The sequence below is a fragment of the Myripristis murdjan genome, chromosome 23 (assembly GCF_902150065.1).
Source record: "Myripristis murdjan chromosome 23, fMyrMur1.1, whole genome shotgun sequence".
Classification (NCBI taxonomy): domain Eukaryota; kingdom Metazoa; phylum Chordata; class Actinopteri; order Holocentriformes; family Holocentridae; genus Myripristis; species Myripristis murdjan.
Genome location: NC_044002.1, coordinates 17882484 through 17901109, shown reverse-complemented (window position 1 = coordinate 17901109; position 18626 = coordinate 17882484). Strand labels below are relative to the sequence as shown.

At 41.7% G+C, this 18626-nt stretch overlaps 2 protein-coding genes across 7 annotated transcripts in view; both read left to right on the top strand.

Moving 5' to 3' along the window:
• Positions 1-3878, top strand: part of LOC115355085 (kinesin-like protein KIF21A) — a 56121-nt gene extending 52243 nt beyond the window's left edge. For 3 of the 4 annotated variants that reach the window (XM_030045739.1, XM_030045743.1, XM_030045742.1), the window contains 2 exons: positions 270-469; positions 931-3878. In XM_030045739.1, the coding sequence (XP_029901599.1) occupies positions 270-469; positions 931-988 (258 nt within the window). In that variant the 3' untranslated portion in view covers positions 989-3878. The remainder of the gene's footprint in view (positions 1-269; positions 470-930) is intronic. The other variant, XM_030045741.1, reaches the window with a different exon arrangement.
• Positions 3879-10243: 6365 nt separating this feature from the next.
• LOC115355299 (copine-8) overlaps positions 10244-18626 on the top strand; it is a 110052-nt gene continuing 101669 nt past the window's right edge. For 2 of the 3 annotated variants that reach the window (XM_030046044.1, XM_030046047.1), the window contains exon 1: positions 10249-10438. In XM_030046044.1, the coding sequence (XP_029901904.1) occupies positions 10341-10438 (98 nt within the window). In that variant the 5' untranslated portion in view covers positions 10249-10340. Of the gene's footprint in view, positions 10439-18626 lie in introns of all 3 variants that reach the window. The other variant, XM_030046046.1, reaches the window with a different exon arrangement.

The window sequence follows — 18626 nt, the reverse complement described above, 5'->3', positions numbered from 1 at the left end:
CTCATACATCTTGTCTTTCATACATTGCTATTCTCACTGAGATTGGGTCTAATGTTTCTGTTGTTTTGCTCTGCCTGCTGAGGTTTAATTCAATGAGAATATTCCTGTCACCGGCCAAATGGCGCGGTGTCTCTGCCACCAAGAGATTGTTTTATTTGCATTTGCAGAACGACAGCGGCTATGCTCTGCGTGCTGTGCACTACACTGATTAGGTAAATGTCCTGCTTGTGTTCTCTGACTAACTGAGTGTTGCCTGGTTTTCCCTCCAGCAGTCTGTCAGTGCCCAGGCCGACTGGGTGAGTGCCCTTGGCGTGGTGCCCGGCTCCCCGGTGCTGCTCAGTGGCTGCAGAGGAGGGCTGCTGCGCCTTTGGCACGCCGACTCACTAGCGCCCCTCGGCGAGGTCCGGGGACACGACAGCCCCATCAACGGCCTGGCCACTAACAACAGCCAACTGTTCACTGCCTCAGAGTGAGTCACAGAAATATTCATTTCATCACACGATGGGTTTTCAAGCCAGTTGTAACCTTACAACTATAGGCATCATACCCAGGCACAGGCCCCACTTTGTGAGCTTTTTATTAAGAAGAGTGAAATGGAAAAGTGTGAATTTTGAGATTAAAATTATTTGGTCAAATCAAACTCGAGTGGATGTGCAATATAACATTCAAAACTAATAATTCAAAGTGGGAGGCCTTGATTTCTGTTGAATTTGTCTTCCTCACTCTGTGTCTCCTATTTTTCATGTCTCCAATTAAGAACTGTGCCCAAATGTCTTTTTAAAATAGAACAAACTTTATTGCTGCTAAAAACACATGGATCTGTCTGATCACTTATATAGGAAGAATAGTGATATCCAATTCTGATTAGTATGATAGGTTGCAAGTGAATTTTCTCTCTTTGTATGCTGTGTGTGTGTGTGTGTTTGACAGTGACCGGACAGTGAAGGTTTGGGAAGCAAAGGGATCTCTGGAGGAAGGAGTCCACTGACACTGAATCTTGATGAGGGAGAACCGTGAAATCACTGATGTGCAGTGACCTGCAACCAGTAAAACACAATCCGCTGTAAAACGACTGATCTTCTCCTCATAAACCTGACCATCTCTGATGTGGTTAACCGTGGGATGGAAATCCAAAGTGGGTCTTGGACCTGACGGAGGATTTTTATTCAGCTCAGGTCCTGGGCGAAAACGAGTCTTTCGTCCCAGCACTTCTCCAGCTGAAGAGAGGAAAAGAGACAAAATGGATCCACCACTGATGTCCGGCAGCCATCAGTTTCAGGGAAGCTTGCTGTAACTTCATCAAATGTAACTGCACTCAGTCTTCAAGGATGAATGCAGGTACGGATATTTTTAGGTCTAGATAGACCAGCACAAGTAGAAGAATTGCAGTGTCTCATTGTCATAATGAGACATATGAAACAGTTTTTTAATTGAATATCAAACACAACAGAGCAGAAATAGCAGAAATAGTGACTTATGGGTTCATGTCAGTGAAGTCAATTAAGCTGTTTCTGTTCTTTAAACTTGACTCAACATTCCTCGAACTCAGTCCAGTGCAAGACAACATGGATACCTGCTATGCACACATTGACATTCATGGGAAATGCTGAGATAAACAAAACCAAGAGATGTCATTTGAGAAATCAGATTTTGATGGAGTGGCACCACCTAATGTTAGAAATCACGAGTGTGTCTGAGGATAAATGTTCACACTTCTGCTTCCTGCGTGTCCAGTTTCCTTTATTTACCACCAATAACTGTGTCTATCCTGATTGTTCAGATGATGTGTGATGTGTCAGTGTTTTCCGTTTATTCTTGGCGTTCCTCTACAGGTCACTGAGGCTAAGTATTGGACCAAAAAACTACTGAAATGATGCATGGTCTTAATCTTCAGCTGTTACTGCCATAGTCTCATGCCAAGGACAACATGAGAGGCCTCAAACTAAATTTATTGTGCTCTTTTTTCACAGGGTTCCTACACATCTTCCATTTCATAATTTGCGGATTTATTGATTGCTGAACACAAACAAAAAAAGTGAGCTGATAATGCCTGGCAAAAAGGCCAAAGTTCCTGTTAACTAAGCTCAAAACAAAAAAAACACAATTCCCAAGTGATTCAAGACCTGAAAATTATTTATTTGAATACCCATACTTTTCCAAATTTGTGTAAGAACCCATTTTTTTCTTGTAAGGAAGAATAACCTTTACACCCATATCTGGAAAAAATAACTAAAAAATGTGGACGCATTGTCTTGCAAAATTTATTTTGGGCAACATCTGTCCAAACCTTTCACTACAGTTTCAGTATGGCCGACTGGAGAAACAGGGTCTTTTCTCTGGTCAGCAGCTGTCTTTCTAGATTCAGTATCCTCTAGTAAAATGTCTTCAAGGCCAGCGACAGTTTGCCAAATCAGCTGCAGCCTTAAGCAGTGCTTTTGTTTTCTGCAATTATTACTTTTCCTCCTCCGTACGCAGCCCTGTGTCTCCCATGGCCTACATCTCTTAGGGCTGCCAAGTACATTTTCTCACATCCGGGAGTTTGCTGCTTCACATGAAAAGGTTATTCATAGTTTTTATAACCTTTTGTGTGCAAGTCTTGCCACCAAAACCACTGCTTTGACCGCAGATGTTTTGGGAAACTTTTGCCAGAGCCTTGTAATAGCATGCAGTCATCAGCATAAGTATTGATATGGTGAGATAAAGCTGGCTTTTTGCTGCTGTCAGTATTTCAGCACTGTTTAATGAGAAGGCTAATGAAGTCACCAAAACAGAAAGCCTTTTAAAATGCACCTTTGTCATTTTAATGTAAAAATACTACTCTTCAGCCAACAGCAAAACCAAACTCACTGTCCCAGTATTTATTGCTTTAGACTGTGTAAAGGTACAAACAAGAGCCGTTATGAGTGGTAGTCTTTGTTGTTGTAATAATGGGAATGTAAATTCATCCATGTTGTCAGAATGAAGCACCTTGTTAAGTCATGAAACACTCGTGTACTGATCTACGTGAACATATCTGATGTGTTTTTAAGCGTCAAACGATGCAAAAAGTTGTACTTCATTCCTTTGTCCATCCAAATACTGTCGACCTCTGCAGTCTTACAATCCGTAAATTCTACACATGCTGCATATGAGCATTCAGAGCATCGTTCGGTCTTTTAATTTGAGTCTAAAATGTATTTATTTATTGTGGTTTTTTTTTTTTTTCATGAAATCTCCAAAGTCTTTGGTCCTTTGATTTTGTTGCATATTTTGGATGGCTTTGTTGTTTCAATCAGCAGCAGATATAAATTATTTTCTATCTTAAGCCTCTGGTAGCCTAGCAACACAGACGATGGACTTCACAGAAATTATGGGATGCGTTCACCATATCCAGAGGTGTTTTATGAGTGCCTGTGATAAACGTCATACTGTATAGAGACTACAGTATCACTCGCTGGAAAGATTAAAAGTCAGATGTTTAGAAGGCCATCTAATTTATCATGAACTGCGAGTCATTTTTGTTCAGTTTGCATGACTTTTTCTCAGCATAGTTTACATCATTAACTACAAATGAACTGCAAAAAGTTTTTCAGCCTCATTGACTTGCACTGCTGAAAAAGGCTTCTGTTATTTCAAAAAAACCAAAATACTGATGCAAGTACTGTTTGTGAGCTGCAATGACTCCTAGCTTGTGATAATTCAGATGGACTTCTTAAAACTTGAGTTGTCCCTGTAGTCTCAGAATTGGGATTATTTGGGTGATTAGACTGTAAATTTACAGCTTTTGTGTAAATAGGAAGTTGTCATTTTTTTCTCCCTGCTGATCTTGTGCACAGACTTTGACTTTCTAGTAATTAAAATGTCAGATGCAGTGTGGAAATAAATTTCATCTGTCAAAAGGTAATTAAGAAGTGTTGTGTTCTTTCTTTCTTTCTTTCTTTCTTTCTTGTATTAATACTGCATGACCACATGGTGGTAGTACAATGCAACAATACGGGCATCCTAAAGCCATGCATTTGTTATGACTGTCAAATTTAAGAAATTAAACACTGGAATGCACTTTTGTAAAGATAAGCATTTTCCTGATAGGTTTATACGGGTTTAAACACCAAATGACAACCAACAACATTTTGATGGATCACATTTTATCCTTTCTGTCCTGAAACTAGAATCGTCAGTATAAAATGATACACACGCTATAATACAGCTATTTCAGTCAGGAAATCTCATTTTTAACCAAGTGCTTTCAAGTTGTAGATTTTTTTAAAATGTTGATACTGTATTCATTGCATATATTGAGTACATAGATACTGTATTAATCTTTAGGTGGACATAAGTCACTGGACTGGTAAATGACTGTATTAGTGATGAGATGTTATCACTGTGAGTATGCTTTGATTACATTTTGGATGTAAGTGTTAATGTCAGTGGTACCCTACATGAACTTGCAAACATGAAGCTGGGAAGGCCAAGAAAAGCATCATGCTGCGTTATGATAACAGTGCCACTATTCATGACTTAACATTGTATTTGGCTTGCATCAGCCTTCACTTTTTAAATTATAAAGCATAATTTGTCCCCTGCTTGCTTCAGTCTCCCTTTAATTATAACTACAGGCAGTAATATCGTGTCCGTCGACTCCCCTCCAGAGTTGAAGAGACGGGCAGAGGCACAGCGGAGAGGAGGAGAGCGAGAAACTCCCCCCGAAGACTGGAATTAATGTGAACAGTGATGGAGGGATCAATATTTAATGCTCAGCCGTTCTGAGAGCAGCAGAGTGTTAATTGGCCTCACAGGTGCAGAGCATTCACCGAGCCTGCCTCACCCTGCCTTGTGTTGTGGAGAAGTTGGGAAACTGGCACATGTGAAGGTAATTTAAACCGATACCGTTAGGAGTGCAATGATTTTGTACCTAAACTGAAAATTGTAACTCTGCACTTCACCAAATTTCACATGAGGCAATTTTTTCTCCTTCTTACCACCGGTTTTTGCATATGAACTTCACATTTGCATCATAAAACATTCTGCTTTGCTCAACAACAGGCCTGTGAGTGACTTTTCCACAAGCTGCACACAAAGGCTTTATGTTTCTGCATCACACAAACATAGAACACTGGAAAACATTGTTCAAATTAAAAAGAAACACACTATCAATTCTAAATCAGTTCACTTTTTTCAAGCCAAATCATGATACAAACCTATGGTTTAATTAAAAATCGAGATACAAACCTAACTATGGAAAGGGTGAAGGGGTACACCCTGACTAGAGTGCAGTTTCCAGCCCCAAGTGTGATCTAATGTCACTGTTTACTGTAGGTAGGAATATAATCTTATGTTTGACACCTTAAGTGAGCACGTGTGTAACTAATATCACTGCGCTTCACCAGAAATCAATACCAACGACTACAGTGTGGGCAGTGAGAGTTCCAGTCTGGCTTTAATTGCAGCCCGATCTATAAACGGCTTGTGCAAATCTATTCTAGTCTAATTTAATGAACATGTTAAATGATGATGTGTGGACCTTTCTGGGTGCTGTTGTTTAGCAATTAAATTCTCACAGCTGCAGGCTCTTTGTGTTTTCTGAGCCTCTCTGATCGATACAGGTTTGTTTTTTACTGGAATGAGATTAGATAGATCTTAGATAGTGTCGAGCCCCGTCTCCTGTGTGGTGTGCACGCTGCAGCCGTCAAGTGCGTTCGACAAATGCTTGCATTGATGTGTGTCTTTACAGCTATGCATATATGTGTATAGCCTCATTATCCCAGTATTGCCTTACTTTCCATAGCACTTTTTCTAAGAAGTTATATGATCAACAGTGATGGAAATGCAATAAATTATGACGCCTGCTTGACATGATTGGTCGGACTACAGTTAAAATGCATGTCACTGTGGTTCAGAAGTGGCTTTACTCGGTCTGAAATCATGTCTGTCAACCACAACTTCCCAGTAATTTCATATCCACTGTCTCCCCCATATATTAGGGTCCCATTGTGACTCTTCAGCCATTAGTTTGTGCATTACAGCAATGCAAAGTGCAATTGTTTGTCTTTGTCTATGGGCAAAATTATGAAATATGTTCAACATTTGCAGACACTAAAGAACAACAACTTCCTTCTCCTCCATTTTTCTTCTAAATGTGATTTTTTTTTTTTTTTTTTGACATTCAGGGAGCTTATTTGTTTTCAGCCCAGCTGATATAAACAAACCTAATTTGCATTTTATTGAAAAATTTGATTGACATTTTGATGGAAAGATAGCTTATGACAGAAGAAGGGGAGGGTGTGGTGCAGAGACAGAGGGTAACAAGACTGACAGAAATAGATGGATAAGGGGTGTGGAAGGAAACAGATCTAAGATGATGAACAAAGGAGGAAAGATGGAAGAGGTAATGACAGGAAGACAAGAAATGGAGGACAGAGAGAGAGTTTTTGTGAGCAGCAATGAGGCTCAGCAGGACAGGGTCAATATTCACCACCCCGGCTCCTGTCTCGTAGCGTCCTCAGGGTGAATCCTCCAGCTAAAAATACCAGCGCTGCTGCTTTATGACCAGAACTGATGAGCCGTGATACTGCTGCTTGCTCTTTTAATGCTGCTGAAGGAATCAACCTGCTGTCTCTCGCCGGATCTCACTCATCAAGCAAAACAGATTTGGAAGGAATACGTTTTCTCAGTGTGCCATTAAAAGCATTTTAGCATGAAATTAGAGAGTGCTGACTTTGGAAGAAGAAAATGGCATCTGTGTTACATTTATTGAATAAATTGTGGTGTTACGTTTTATTGTCTTTCAAGAAACAGAACTCCGTGAAGCTTGTTGTCGCTTTCTTATGCAGGCACACACACGCAGATAAATACACACACGCACACACTTTTGCCCTTTCTATCCCTCGTTCTCCCTTGACTGTTCCTCTCATGGGAGTCTACATGTTGCCAAATCAGTTACAGTGTAAGATGGCAGGAGACTGACAAGAATGACAAGAACAATGAGAGCAACACCTAGAGAAAGACGGAACAGACCGTGAGGAAGACCGATGGATAGATACACCATATAGATTGTGTGTGTGTGTGTGTTGGCACCAAGACTTGGGAAAGCTGGAGAGAAAAGCAGAGACAGATTGAAAAGTAGAAAGCTTAGTGGAATGAATATGTACAGTCATGTGTAATGTGTAATGTGTACATATATTTGCGTTTAAGTGTGTGATTGCTTTGTGTGCAGCGAGACACAGCTCTCCTGATTGAATCATTGGAAAAACACTCAACATGAGCAGCAGGTCAGCATCAATTCTCTGTCTAGTGGCCAATTGTCACTTAACCCACACATTAGTACCAGTTCTGCTGTTGAAAAAAAAAAAAAAATACAGCACCTGCATGATGGATAATATATAAAAAACTAAAAAAGCCATGTACCACCTAGATGTTTTCTGTGCAAACACACATTTTAAAGTAATAACACCCATTAAAAAAAATACATAAATGATGGTTTTGCTTTTGCATTTGTAGTTCTGGCAGAGTAGGGGTTTGTGGCGCAACTTCAAGGTGCATGGAGAAGGGAGAAAGTCTACAGAGATCAAACCTCCAGTAACACTTGTAGCATAAAAAAAAATCAACTGTATCAATAGAGATATTTGCTGGTCTATTTACGGTGTGAAGGTTATTTCTGAGTGAAATCCTCAGATGCACGAGGTGGTGTCTTTTCCATTCACAGCAGCAGCAGATTGCTTGTTTGTTTGTCTGAAACAAATAGAAGAAAATGAACTGGGCCATTAGCATGAGCAGCAGTAGCCGCCCTGGCTGAGCAGATATTTTAAAAAAAAGAGCGCCACCTAGAGAAACTCAAACCCCATCAACAGAAAATTCAAGGAGACAGACACCACAGTCCCGCCCACATGTTTGATTGACGGGTGATCTCTTGGAAGTGAAGAGCAGAAACGCCACAATAATACAAAGGAGGGACTGCTCTTGGTGCCAATATCACATGGTACAACAAGACCTTAAGCGTATTGTTGCATTCATACCACAGTTTAAATATTCATCAATTATTTTTTTGTATGATTCACTGCTGAGAAAAATGCTTCCACCAATAAAAATAGTTCCAACTCCATGAGAACATGTTTGTCAACTTTGACTCCTCCGTATAATTTATGGCTCAGCCGCCAATGTTAGTCCATTTTACCTCATTTGAGGACATGTTTGAAATATGATTTTAGTCCAGGGCCACATAATGAACGTATAGAACACTGCTGATAGCCACAGGGCCCCACAGCACCCAGATGGTAAATGGTAATGCATGAATTTCTGTAGAAGTCCATTAAAAAAATTTTAAAAATTAAAAAATGAATTCTAACTGAGTGCAAAACTGTTTCACTTTAACTTCCATGGGGGAAAAAAAGATGGAAAACACTGTTTCTAATAGATAAATATTCAAGGATACACACCTTATATACAAACTGTTCACATGTGACTCTTTTAATGTCAATGTAAGGCTCTTGGTTATTTGGAATAATTATGCAGTGATTCATTATTAACAAATACCTTCATGTTTTATGCATGCTCAGGGATGCAGAATCAGCCTGATTTTAGAATTATGGGTAGCTAACACTGTAAGTTTTTTTTTATGCAGGTGTGTGTGTGTGTGTGTGTGTGTGTGTGTGTGTGTGTGTGTGTGTGTGAAAGAGAGAGGGAGAGAGAGAGAGTAGGCATCTGTGCTCTGTGTGTTGCTACAGTCGGGTGGCAATGGTGTGATGTTTGCTTACCACGCGGGAATGGCTTCTGTCTCTCTATGTATACCCCTTGTGCATGTGTGTGTGTATGTGTGTGCATGTGTGTGTGTGTGCCCCTCGGTGTGTATGCCCCCTCCCCCCTCCCTCTTGTCCTCTTGTGTGTGTGTGTCTGTGTGTGTAGGCAGGGTGGTGGTGCGATGTTTGCCCAGAGATGCCGTAATGGTTTCTGCCACCATGCCACACATCCAACCCATGACCTGTATGTGTGTGTGTGTGTGTGTGTGTGTGTGTGTGTGTGTGTAAGAGAGCTATATTTGGAGTAGTTGGCCAGTAAACACACTGAGTAATACTGGAGATGCGTCATCCAAGATCCCATGTCTCTCTCTAACATCTAAACATAATGCTTTCACACACACACACACACACACACACACACACCATATAGCAAAGGAGTGTAGGTATTTTTTCACCTCTTGGGCAGTTTGGGATACTACTGACATAGATTTGCACGCACACACAGACACATGCATACACAAATACACAAACACACACAAATAGATGGTGATAACTGTATTTGTCACAATCACACATACAGTATACATCACATGCACACACACACACACACACACACAGGCAATTGGTTTAATATAGATCTCTCTCTCTCTCTCTCTCTCTCTCTCTCTCTCTCTCTCACACACACACACACACACACACACACACACACTGCACTGTCCTGAGATTCTTTCTCTTTTTGCCCTCCCATTCATCACACTGTCAATCTGTTCACTGCTATTGGAGGGTCTCTCTTTCAGTTAATTAAGTCAGATGCTTATCAGAGCACACACACACATGCTCAGAGAGAGAGAGCGCGAGCGAGCGAGAGAGACCTAAAGAAAGAGAGAGAGAGAGAGAGAGAGAGAGAGAGAGAGAGAGAGAGAGAGAGAGAGAGAGAGAGTTCTTAGTGTTTCTACACAAACACTAATAACCTCCTCACAGACTCCTCAGTGTGTGGCGGAGGAACTGTATGGCCAGCAGTGCGCATCCTCTGCTTCCAAGGTGCGCGCGCGCACACACACACATACGCACGGATAGTGATACAAGGAAGGGGGCATTTTGTGTCAAAAAAATCTTTCACTGGCATGCTTTGGCAAGGCTGGGCTTTTTATTTTCCCTCCAATAAAATGCAGTGAATGTGACACACACACACACACACACACACACACACACACACACAGTCATACAAGGCAGGAAAGAGATTTCATGCAAAATCCACTATTTTTTTTTCTTGATGGTTTTGCAAGTATTTTCCATTGCTTCCAAGCCAGTAAAGCACCCTGAGTTGAATTGAACTGAACTGAATGAGGGGGGGGCATTAAGAGAGAGAGAGGGAGAGAGAGAGAGAGAGAGAGAGAGAGAGAGCGCAAGGGGAGACACGCGGCGCGCACACACACACGCACAGAGTGTGTGGAGAGAGGGGAGTGACATCACATCTCGCAGCCTCTGCTCTCTCTCTCGTACTTTTCCTCTCCACTTCTCGCAGCGGAGGTGCAGTCCGTCAGTTTCTTCCTCTCCTCCTTCGCCTGCCAAAAAGGGGCTGGACCACAATACAGGGAGAGAGAAAAAAAAACATATTTCAAAGCCAGCATGAACAACAGTTTCCTAAACATGGCGTCGATAGGCGACTTCGACCCTCTCAACGCGACTATTCCTGCCACCAAAGTTGAAATCACAGTGTCCTGCAGGTAAGGAAAAGCCTCAGTTTAACCTCATGCTAGTCCAGTTTACTGCCTTGTAGCACAGCGAGTCACCTGTACGTGAAGTCCGGACAAGTTTCCCCACTGCTGTCAGAGACTACAAAAACAGCAGCGCTTCCGATAATGTACATAATGTTACTTTTGCCTCGTTTATGACGACTAGTCTCAATATTGTATCAGCTTTATCGAGAAGTTGTTGTGGCGTGATAATGCGACTTATGGTCAGCGTTTGTTTGGTAGCTACTTCCACTCTCACTTTGTCGCCTTGGCAAAAAAGGAAGCGATAGTTATCTCATCATAAAATATACAGGGCTGTCATCCATTATCATAAGAAAATTGTAATACCATGCAGGAATACTGTAGTAATACCACAGCGAACCCGTAAAAACACGACAAAGCAAGATACAGGCATTATTACGTCACTTTGGAATACCACAGAGAAACTGTAGAACGTGTTGGAATATTACAGCGATATCACAGGAGGTATTATGACGTGATGATGAAATCACTATTGAGTATTCCACTCATGTGACTGCACTGTAATGCAATAGGAATGTTGTATATGCAATCATAGTAAATCCAAGCCGCTACAAACTCATAATCGAGTGCTACAAGTCCCTTGAAGAATGTTAGGTTTTTTATTTTTTTTATTGACTGACATATGTCCGTTTGCTAGTGTGCGGTTGTCACTGGGGTTTTTGCTTATTATTTGGACATTTCACAGAGGAAACACTTCACAGATTTGGGTCCAGGCTATGCTCCGCAGCTCCTCGGAGTTGTTGTGAGGGCTGTCACTGCGGGAGCCGACAGCTGACAGTCTCCTCGCATGTTGTTTGTGGGCGGTCACCTGTCAAAGAATGGAAGCGAAGAGGGAGAGAGGGCATGACTCTCTATACGAATCAAATGCGATTGGCTTGAATCGTTACGCTTTGTTAACGTGCGTGGACGCTGTGGTGTGTGAGTGAGTGTGTGTGTGTGTGTGTGCATGTTGTTATGTGATGTGATGTACGTGACAGACAAACAAGGCATGGGATTAAATTTACTGATGGAGCCTGTGTTTCACACTCATTTGAAGGGTCTCTCTCTCTCTCTCTCTCTCTCTCTCTCTCTCTCTCTCTCTCTCTCTCTCTCTCTCTCTCTCTCTCTCTCTCTCCCCTGGACTTTCCTGGATCTGGCAGAGTGTCACAGGAAATGTTTGTCATTCAGGGAGGGGTTTCCTCTGTGCATGTAAACAGGGTGAGAATGTGGCTTATATTGATTTATTCATAGGCACAGACAAACTGGCCATTCACAGAAAAGCTTCATAGGTCAGTCACATGGTTTGATAAGACTCCCATGGTTGAATAATCAAACGAGTCACCTCCATATAATGTAATAGGTGACCAGTTACCTGTGTTGTCAATAATGCCCTTTTCCCCGAGGAAAGGTTCCTTAACACGCCACTTAGCATTCCAAATAGAGAAGAAGAAACACAATAAGCTGCTCAAGTGGGGTGTTTTCTCAGGAACAATTCCAGTGCTGCAAATTTTCAACCTAAAATAAAGTGCTATGCACAGCCCTCAAGCTGCATAGTCTTTGTAAAATAGGTTACAGCGTTTCTGTGTTACAGTGATGGGTACAAATAGCCTAGATACTAGCTGTAGTATCTCTGCAGGCTATAAGAATATACTTTGTTTTAATGCTTGATGTTGTGGAGAGTCTGTTATGTTGAATAGGCTGCAGAACACAGAAGCTCCACAGTTCTGAGAAATGGATTGCTTTTCTGCAGACTACAAAGGGTTTTTTTTTTCTTCATACCTGCTGACGTAATCTATTGTTTAGGTGTGCGGAGAGTTTTATTTAATAAACAGGATTTTCAGTAGTGTTATTTGAATGTACTTCTGAGGGACTACATCTTGGCAGAGAAATGCCTAATCTTCAAAGTAAATTTCATTGTTGGAAAACATACAGCTGGTTTCTTGCAGGATTTGTGGGACTTTGTCTGTGAAACTTATAGTTTATTTTGAATTGACGCTTAAGAAATGCTGAAAATATGTTTGTTGCAGTATTTGTTTTGGCAATGTTTCCAGTAATGGTGATGGTTTTGGCTTAAGTTGCACCATGTTTGTTTTTACTGTCATGCGATGACATCTGATTGTGGCACTTACTCAACTGAAATACCTTGGAGTGTTGATGAATTTTGTCGTCGTGTTCTGGTGCTTATAAACTGCACCGGTTGATCTGATGGGTAGCCTGTAGGCCTAACTAAAAGCCAAAACTGACTTTTAAAGGCCATAACTCCTAACTTTGATGGACAGGAAACATGCTGCACTCATGTAGCATCCTAACAAATTTGACTGCCTGGCCAAAAAGAGAATGCTACTAGTTGAATGTCAAAAATTCAACACAGTTAAAAAAACTTGCGACACAAATCCTTTCAAATTACGATAATTGGCCCCGACAGCACCGCAATGAAAACTCCAAATTTTACACTCAAATGTAACATCAGACATCTTGTGGTGATTGAAAATTACACTGATTGGCTATAATTAAAGGTCAAAATTTAAAACCATAACTGCTATGCCACTGGGCCAATTCTGATGAAACTTAGAGGAATGGTGCATGTTGTTACTGATTCGCCCAAGGATGCCTGCATCATATGAGGGGGACAACATGTTCAGTTGTTGCTCATAAAAATCGACCTCTTACGCTAGCAGTTAAGCCAGATGTGGATATGTTGATTTGCTGGTAATACTGTTAAATTGTGGGTTTATTTAGTTTACCCACCATTTTCATTTGGAAAAATTGCCTGTTAAATAGTGAAAGTGTGAATTTTACAACTGACCACCTGCTGTTGCTCGTGGACAAAACAGTTTCCTGCTCTGCCTGAGTTTGTCATGTGACCCTGCTGCATTTCCAGGACTTTTTCCATGTAATCTCTTTAGTCTGTGAGAGAACATGTGATCTTCCACCAGGCCATATGAATGTGTTTGGTATGGCTTGCTAATGTCTGAGTCACCCGGCCCCTCAGCCCCATGGGGAGAGTGTGTTTTGGCAGGGGAAGCCTTCACACTCCTCCCGCCTCCAACCTGATGAAGAGTTGGAATGCCATGGGTATGGCCAGGTGTGAATGTATGTGTGTGTGTGTGTGTGTGTGTGTGTGTGTGTGTGTGTGTGTGTGTGTGTGTTTGTGTGTGTGTGTGTGTGTGTGTGTGTGTGTGTGTGCAGACAACATGCGGCAAGCTTGCTGCATACTTTAAATGTTTTGTGTGTTTCTGTGTGTTTTGTGGGTGGACAGGATGGGCTGTGTAAAAAATCACCATGGTTACTATTTTATTTAAGTTCCTGGGTGTGTGTGTGTGTGCAGGGGGGTGTCAGTGTGAAAACTTTCCCTAATAAAAGTTCAGTCAGGAGAGGCTTATGAGAGGAATAAAGAGAAAGAGGAATTTGAAGGCGATCCCATGAATTAAGTGCTTCCATATAGGAAAGAAATTCCTCTGGAGCTTAGAGAGTGGTGGTGGTGATAAGGAACGGAGAGCTTGATGTTGGAACGTCTTCTTGTGAAGGACACTTGTGTTCAGAGGGTTTGATTGGAGAGGGGCGAGGTCATGAAGGGGTTGAGGAGGGTCGCGAAAACGGCCATGACAGCAGAGAGAGAGAGAGCACACTTGAAGTTTGACAGCTTACAAACGATTGGCTAATGGCGAGCATGTAACGGTGTAGCATGTAACGGTGGCAATCAATTAATCAATCAAGAGGGAACCACACTTTAATTTCATTATTCAACCTGTTGTATAATGACAAATAAACTTCCTTGTATCCTTGTATCCTTGTATCCTTGTCAGGTTGAAGATGAGAACGAGCTGGTGGAGTTCAGGCAATAGCGTGAAAGTTTGCTTGTGGCTTAGAGAGCATCGCCGACGAGACAGTCTTCCCGATTGAACTCTGGCTAAGCTTCAATGTGAGCTCGAGAGATGAGAGAGCGCTATAAATGAGAGTGGCCATGTGGACAGTAATCACATAATGTGACTGCGATGGTAGCATTTTCTCATTGTCAGTGCTCGGAGCTGATCCAGGATGTGAGGCAGAGTGATACAGACAGACAGAGGTTGGGGAAAATGTTAACCGGTCATGCAGTTGAGGGCGTTTTCACACAAACAGTGGCAATAGGTGATACTTTGTTGCATTGTTCATTTGGTTCGGTTTGGTATCGACTAGAGCCTTGTGGGAGCTGTCAGCCTGCTCATTGGTCAGGGTCAGACATTTATTGCCAGGTTGAAAGGTGGAGAAAGGAAATATTTACTTCTGGGATGCTTTATTTTGTCTCTGTCTTTATTGTGCAAACACATTCAGCCAATAGAGTCAAATGTGGGCATGGAGCACCACTGGCAGTTTTTTTCATTTCTTCAGGATTCCAGTGCACATTTTGGCTTGTTATCACTGTCAGCCCTCGACTCATTTTGTTCCTGTTTTGCAAAATGCTAGCTAACACTACCGGATTGCTTCTTTCTTTTTAATTACGAGTCCGGTCGGGTTGAATGTTGATCGGTTCCCATTGACACCACAAATGAATCGCTGTGGAGTTGGTTTATGGAGCTGACTGACCCACCTCTTCAACAGGAGGTCAGTCTGGTTGATGTGGTCCAACCTGAGTGCAATTGCTGGTTTCATACCTGCACAAACAAACTGCATCAAAGCGGTAAATGCATTAGATTTTGATTCAGTCAGGCAAGTGTGAAAGTGCCCTGAGTTTCAAAATTGTGGATCCCTGTCAACCAGCGAAAAATCTGCCTGTTATGGCCACAGCAACAACAAATATTTGGCTCCACCTTGTGACCAGCAACATGTAGAGAGGACGCCGCAACCCGACATTTAATTCCTGAGCAAAATGAATTTAATTTTATAAAAATAATTGCCAGAAATTCACCAAAACTCTGGGAGTCTGGAATAAAGAATGAAAGGTTGGGGAACCACACAATGGACCGTCGGACCCAGAGCTTCTCCCTAAACTACCAAAACTAAACTTAAACTAAACTAGGAAGCAAAGCTGTGAAAACTTTTCTACCAGACCTCCATCCTCAAAAGAAAACAAAACATAAAATAAGGAACAAAGTAACAGAAACACCTTGGGATGATCAGGAGGCTGCTCGTCTGGGAGGGAGCGCTCCCACTGCCCCAGCCCTCCTTATGTAGGACAGATCAGATCAGGTGATGGCGCTCACCTGAGAGAGACACAGACACAGACAAAAAGACGAAGAGGAAAATAAGGAGGGGGAGTGTGTAACACTTCCCGGTAGGGTGAGACAATGTAACTGTTTCCCAGTATAAGTCAACTTGTTTGGAGTTTACTTTGAAACAGTTTGAATGGTTGGTTGTATTTTTTTTTTTTTTCCCACACCCAACCCATACTTCTCACGCATCAACTGAAATTTCCACATTTTTTAATGGACCGCAAAGTTTCTGTTTGACGGCCAAATTGAAAGTGAACATGGCTTCAAGGAATACAAAACAAAACAAAACAAAACAATAAATAAAAAAAAAAAAAAAAAAAAAAACCCCAGAGGCATCAAACCAGGAAGTCTGCAACTGTGTAGGGAGTAAGCATATTTTGCATTACCCTGCCCGGTTTTTAAAATCCTAACTGCTTCAAACCTGTTTGTCTGCAGTGCTGTGGCTGAAGCCAAGTCGTCAAATCAGCTGGGAGCGTCTCTGTTACTGAACTATTCCAGATATTAGTCTGAAAAAAGTGCAGTCAAAATTGTTATTACTAACTTTCTATTTGTTAATTGTTGACAAGTGACCACGGTGTAAATGTGATAGCTTAATGCACTCTGAGTTGTCCCGATTATGGTGACAAGATGTCCCGGAAAATTCAGGGCAGTGTTTTTCCCAAATCCTAAATCCTGTCCTGTTTGTTCTGAAAATTAAACTAAGCCTGAGTGGTAGTCTAAACTTAAATCCTGACTGAAACAAAATTAATTTTATGTAACGGATAATGACTAACACACTGTTTCGTACAACATATTGTCGTTGAGCTCTGACTTTCACATGTTTTTCTGTTATTGTTCGTTGACACTGAATGAATTTCACCCGTTCTTCGTCTCGATACAGGGAATTAATGGTCTCGAACGGGCCTGACGCTCCCTCCACCTCATCAGCTAATTCCCTTTATTTGGACACCGTTTTCTGGATTATCCCTTACATACTGCCGCATTTTCCAGGAAGACGTGTAAAATGTAAAACTGGCAACAAGTGAAATGATCATTTTTCATTTTCCTTACATTTATATATTCGTTAAGCCAGCGTAAAAGATTAAATGACTTCTCAAGATAGGGGCCTTTGCCGCGTGGGAAAAAGAGAGAGAGATGATAGAGAAACAGAGGCGGAGGAAGAAAGAGACAAAGAGGAAGGCGAGGCAAGAAAAGCGAGGAACTGAACTGAACTGAGCAAATACGCTCATTCAGAGTCGCTCCACTCTTGTCATCATGGCAGGCTGTGACATAACCATTGCAGATGTATTGAAAGATCCCCTTAGCCTGCAGCTCCAGCTAATTCAACTAATGCTGTAATGCTGTGGGGAGATGAAGTAAGAGCCTGGCTCAGGCCCAGCAGCAGCAGCAGCAGCGAGCTGGAGACATTCTGCTAATCGATGGGAGAGCCGGAGGTATCAGCTCTGATCAATGCACCGCTGACTGTATGCCAGCAGCTGCGTGCCACAGACATAACCAAAGTCTGCACATGTGCATATGAACACACAGATACACACGGTATGACTTGTAACACTGTCCATCACTCACATGTGAACAGTCCAAGAGGAATAAATTACTCACTCGTGCACCTTTGAGCCAGATAACTTCAAGCCCAGTTTTTCCACTACGCCATTCATTGGCCCATGGACTTGTACCTGCACACACACACAAACACACACACACACACACACATTCAAACCCAAGCCATGCTTCTCATAAATCAACTGAAATTTCCACATTTTTTTCAAGTACCGCAAAGTTTCTGTTTGAAGTGCAAATTGAAAGTGAATGTTGCCTCAAGGAAAACAAATGAAAAAACCAAAACAAACAAAAAAAAACAAAATTAGAAAAACCCATGAGGCATCAAACCAGGAAATGCATAATAACTATGCAGTGAGTAAGCATATTTTGTATTTGGTGAGTCTTTAAACATTGGCATGATGCCAGCATGTATGCACACTTATTATCTCCACCACTCCAAATATATTTTCACTCCTGTTTGTGTGTGTGTGTGTGTATGTGTGTGTGTTTTGTGTGCATTTGTCTCTGTACATTGTATTTGTCTTGAAGAGATACTGTAAATTTATCCACAGTCCATATAATATTAACCCCAAACAACTTTTTTAATCGTAAAATCTCCGTGTTTATAATGCTAATAAGTTGCTAAATCAAATAATCTACCAGGAAAACAAGCATGATTTTGGTAATCTCGTTGCTGACGAGTAATGTTGACCAACGAGTGTGACGAGTGTGTGAGTGTGTGTATGTGCTGTTTACGTTCCATCGTCAGGTCGCTGTGTATGAGGGTGCGTTTTTGTGGTGAGCGACGGGAGCTCACACTACACGGCCTCTCCTCCCTGCTCATGAATCATTCATGACGACACTTGCCGAGCTGGGCATCACAGATTCTGCGATTCGGGGACTCCAAAGAAAAGAGAGTTTTCTTTCGTGGCGGCCGTGGAATGTAAGACTGAGTTAGACTGGCTTTCAAATTGGATCTGAAATAATTACTTTTGAGTGTTAGCTTTTAAACTCACTTATATCTCTGTCAGTCTCTTTCTCTGTCCCTCCTTTGTTTCTCGCCACGAGTCCCAGCTCTGTCAGCAAACACTGTAACTGTTGACAGTAATAACTTGGATCCTCTCTTCTTCTCTTCTCCTTTTGCTCCTCCTCTCCGGTGCCCTTTTTGTTGGCTGGATTGGAAGGACACCTCTCTTTCCTTTATTTGCTGTCACTACAAAATATTGGTTTTGGCCTCACTGACTCACTGTCCATCAAGACAGTTGCTCTTTGGGGTTTTGGCCGGCTTATGGTTGAGTTTCAAGACGTATTGCTGCCTTGAAAGATGTGAAAGAGAAATCGTGTCCACTCTTATGATAAGCAGAGTCAAAGTTATACTTACTATTTCTCGGCAATTTCAGTAAAGTTAGGTGTAAAATGATGAAATC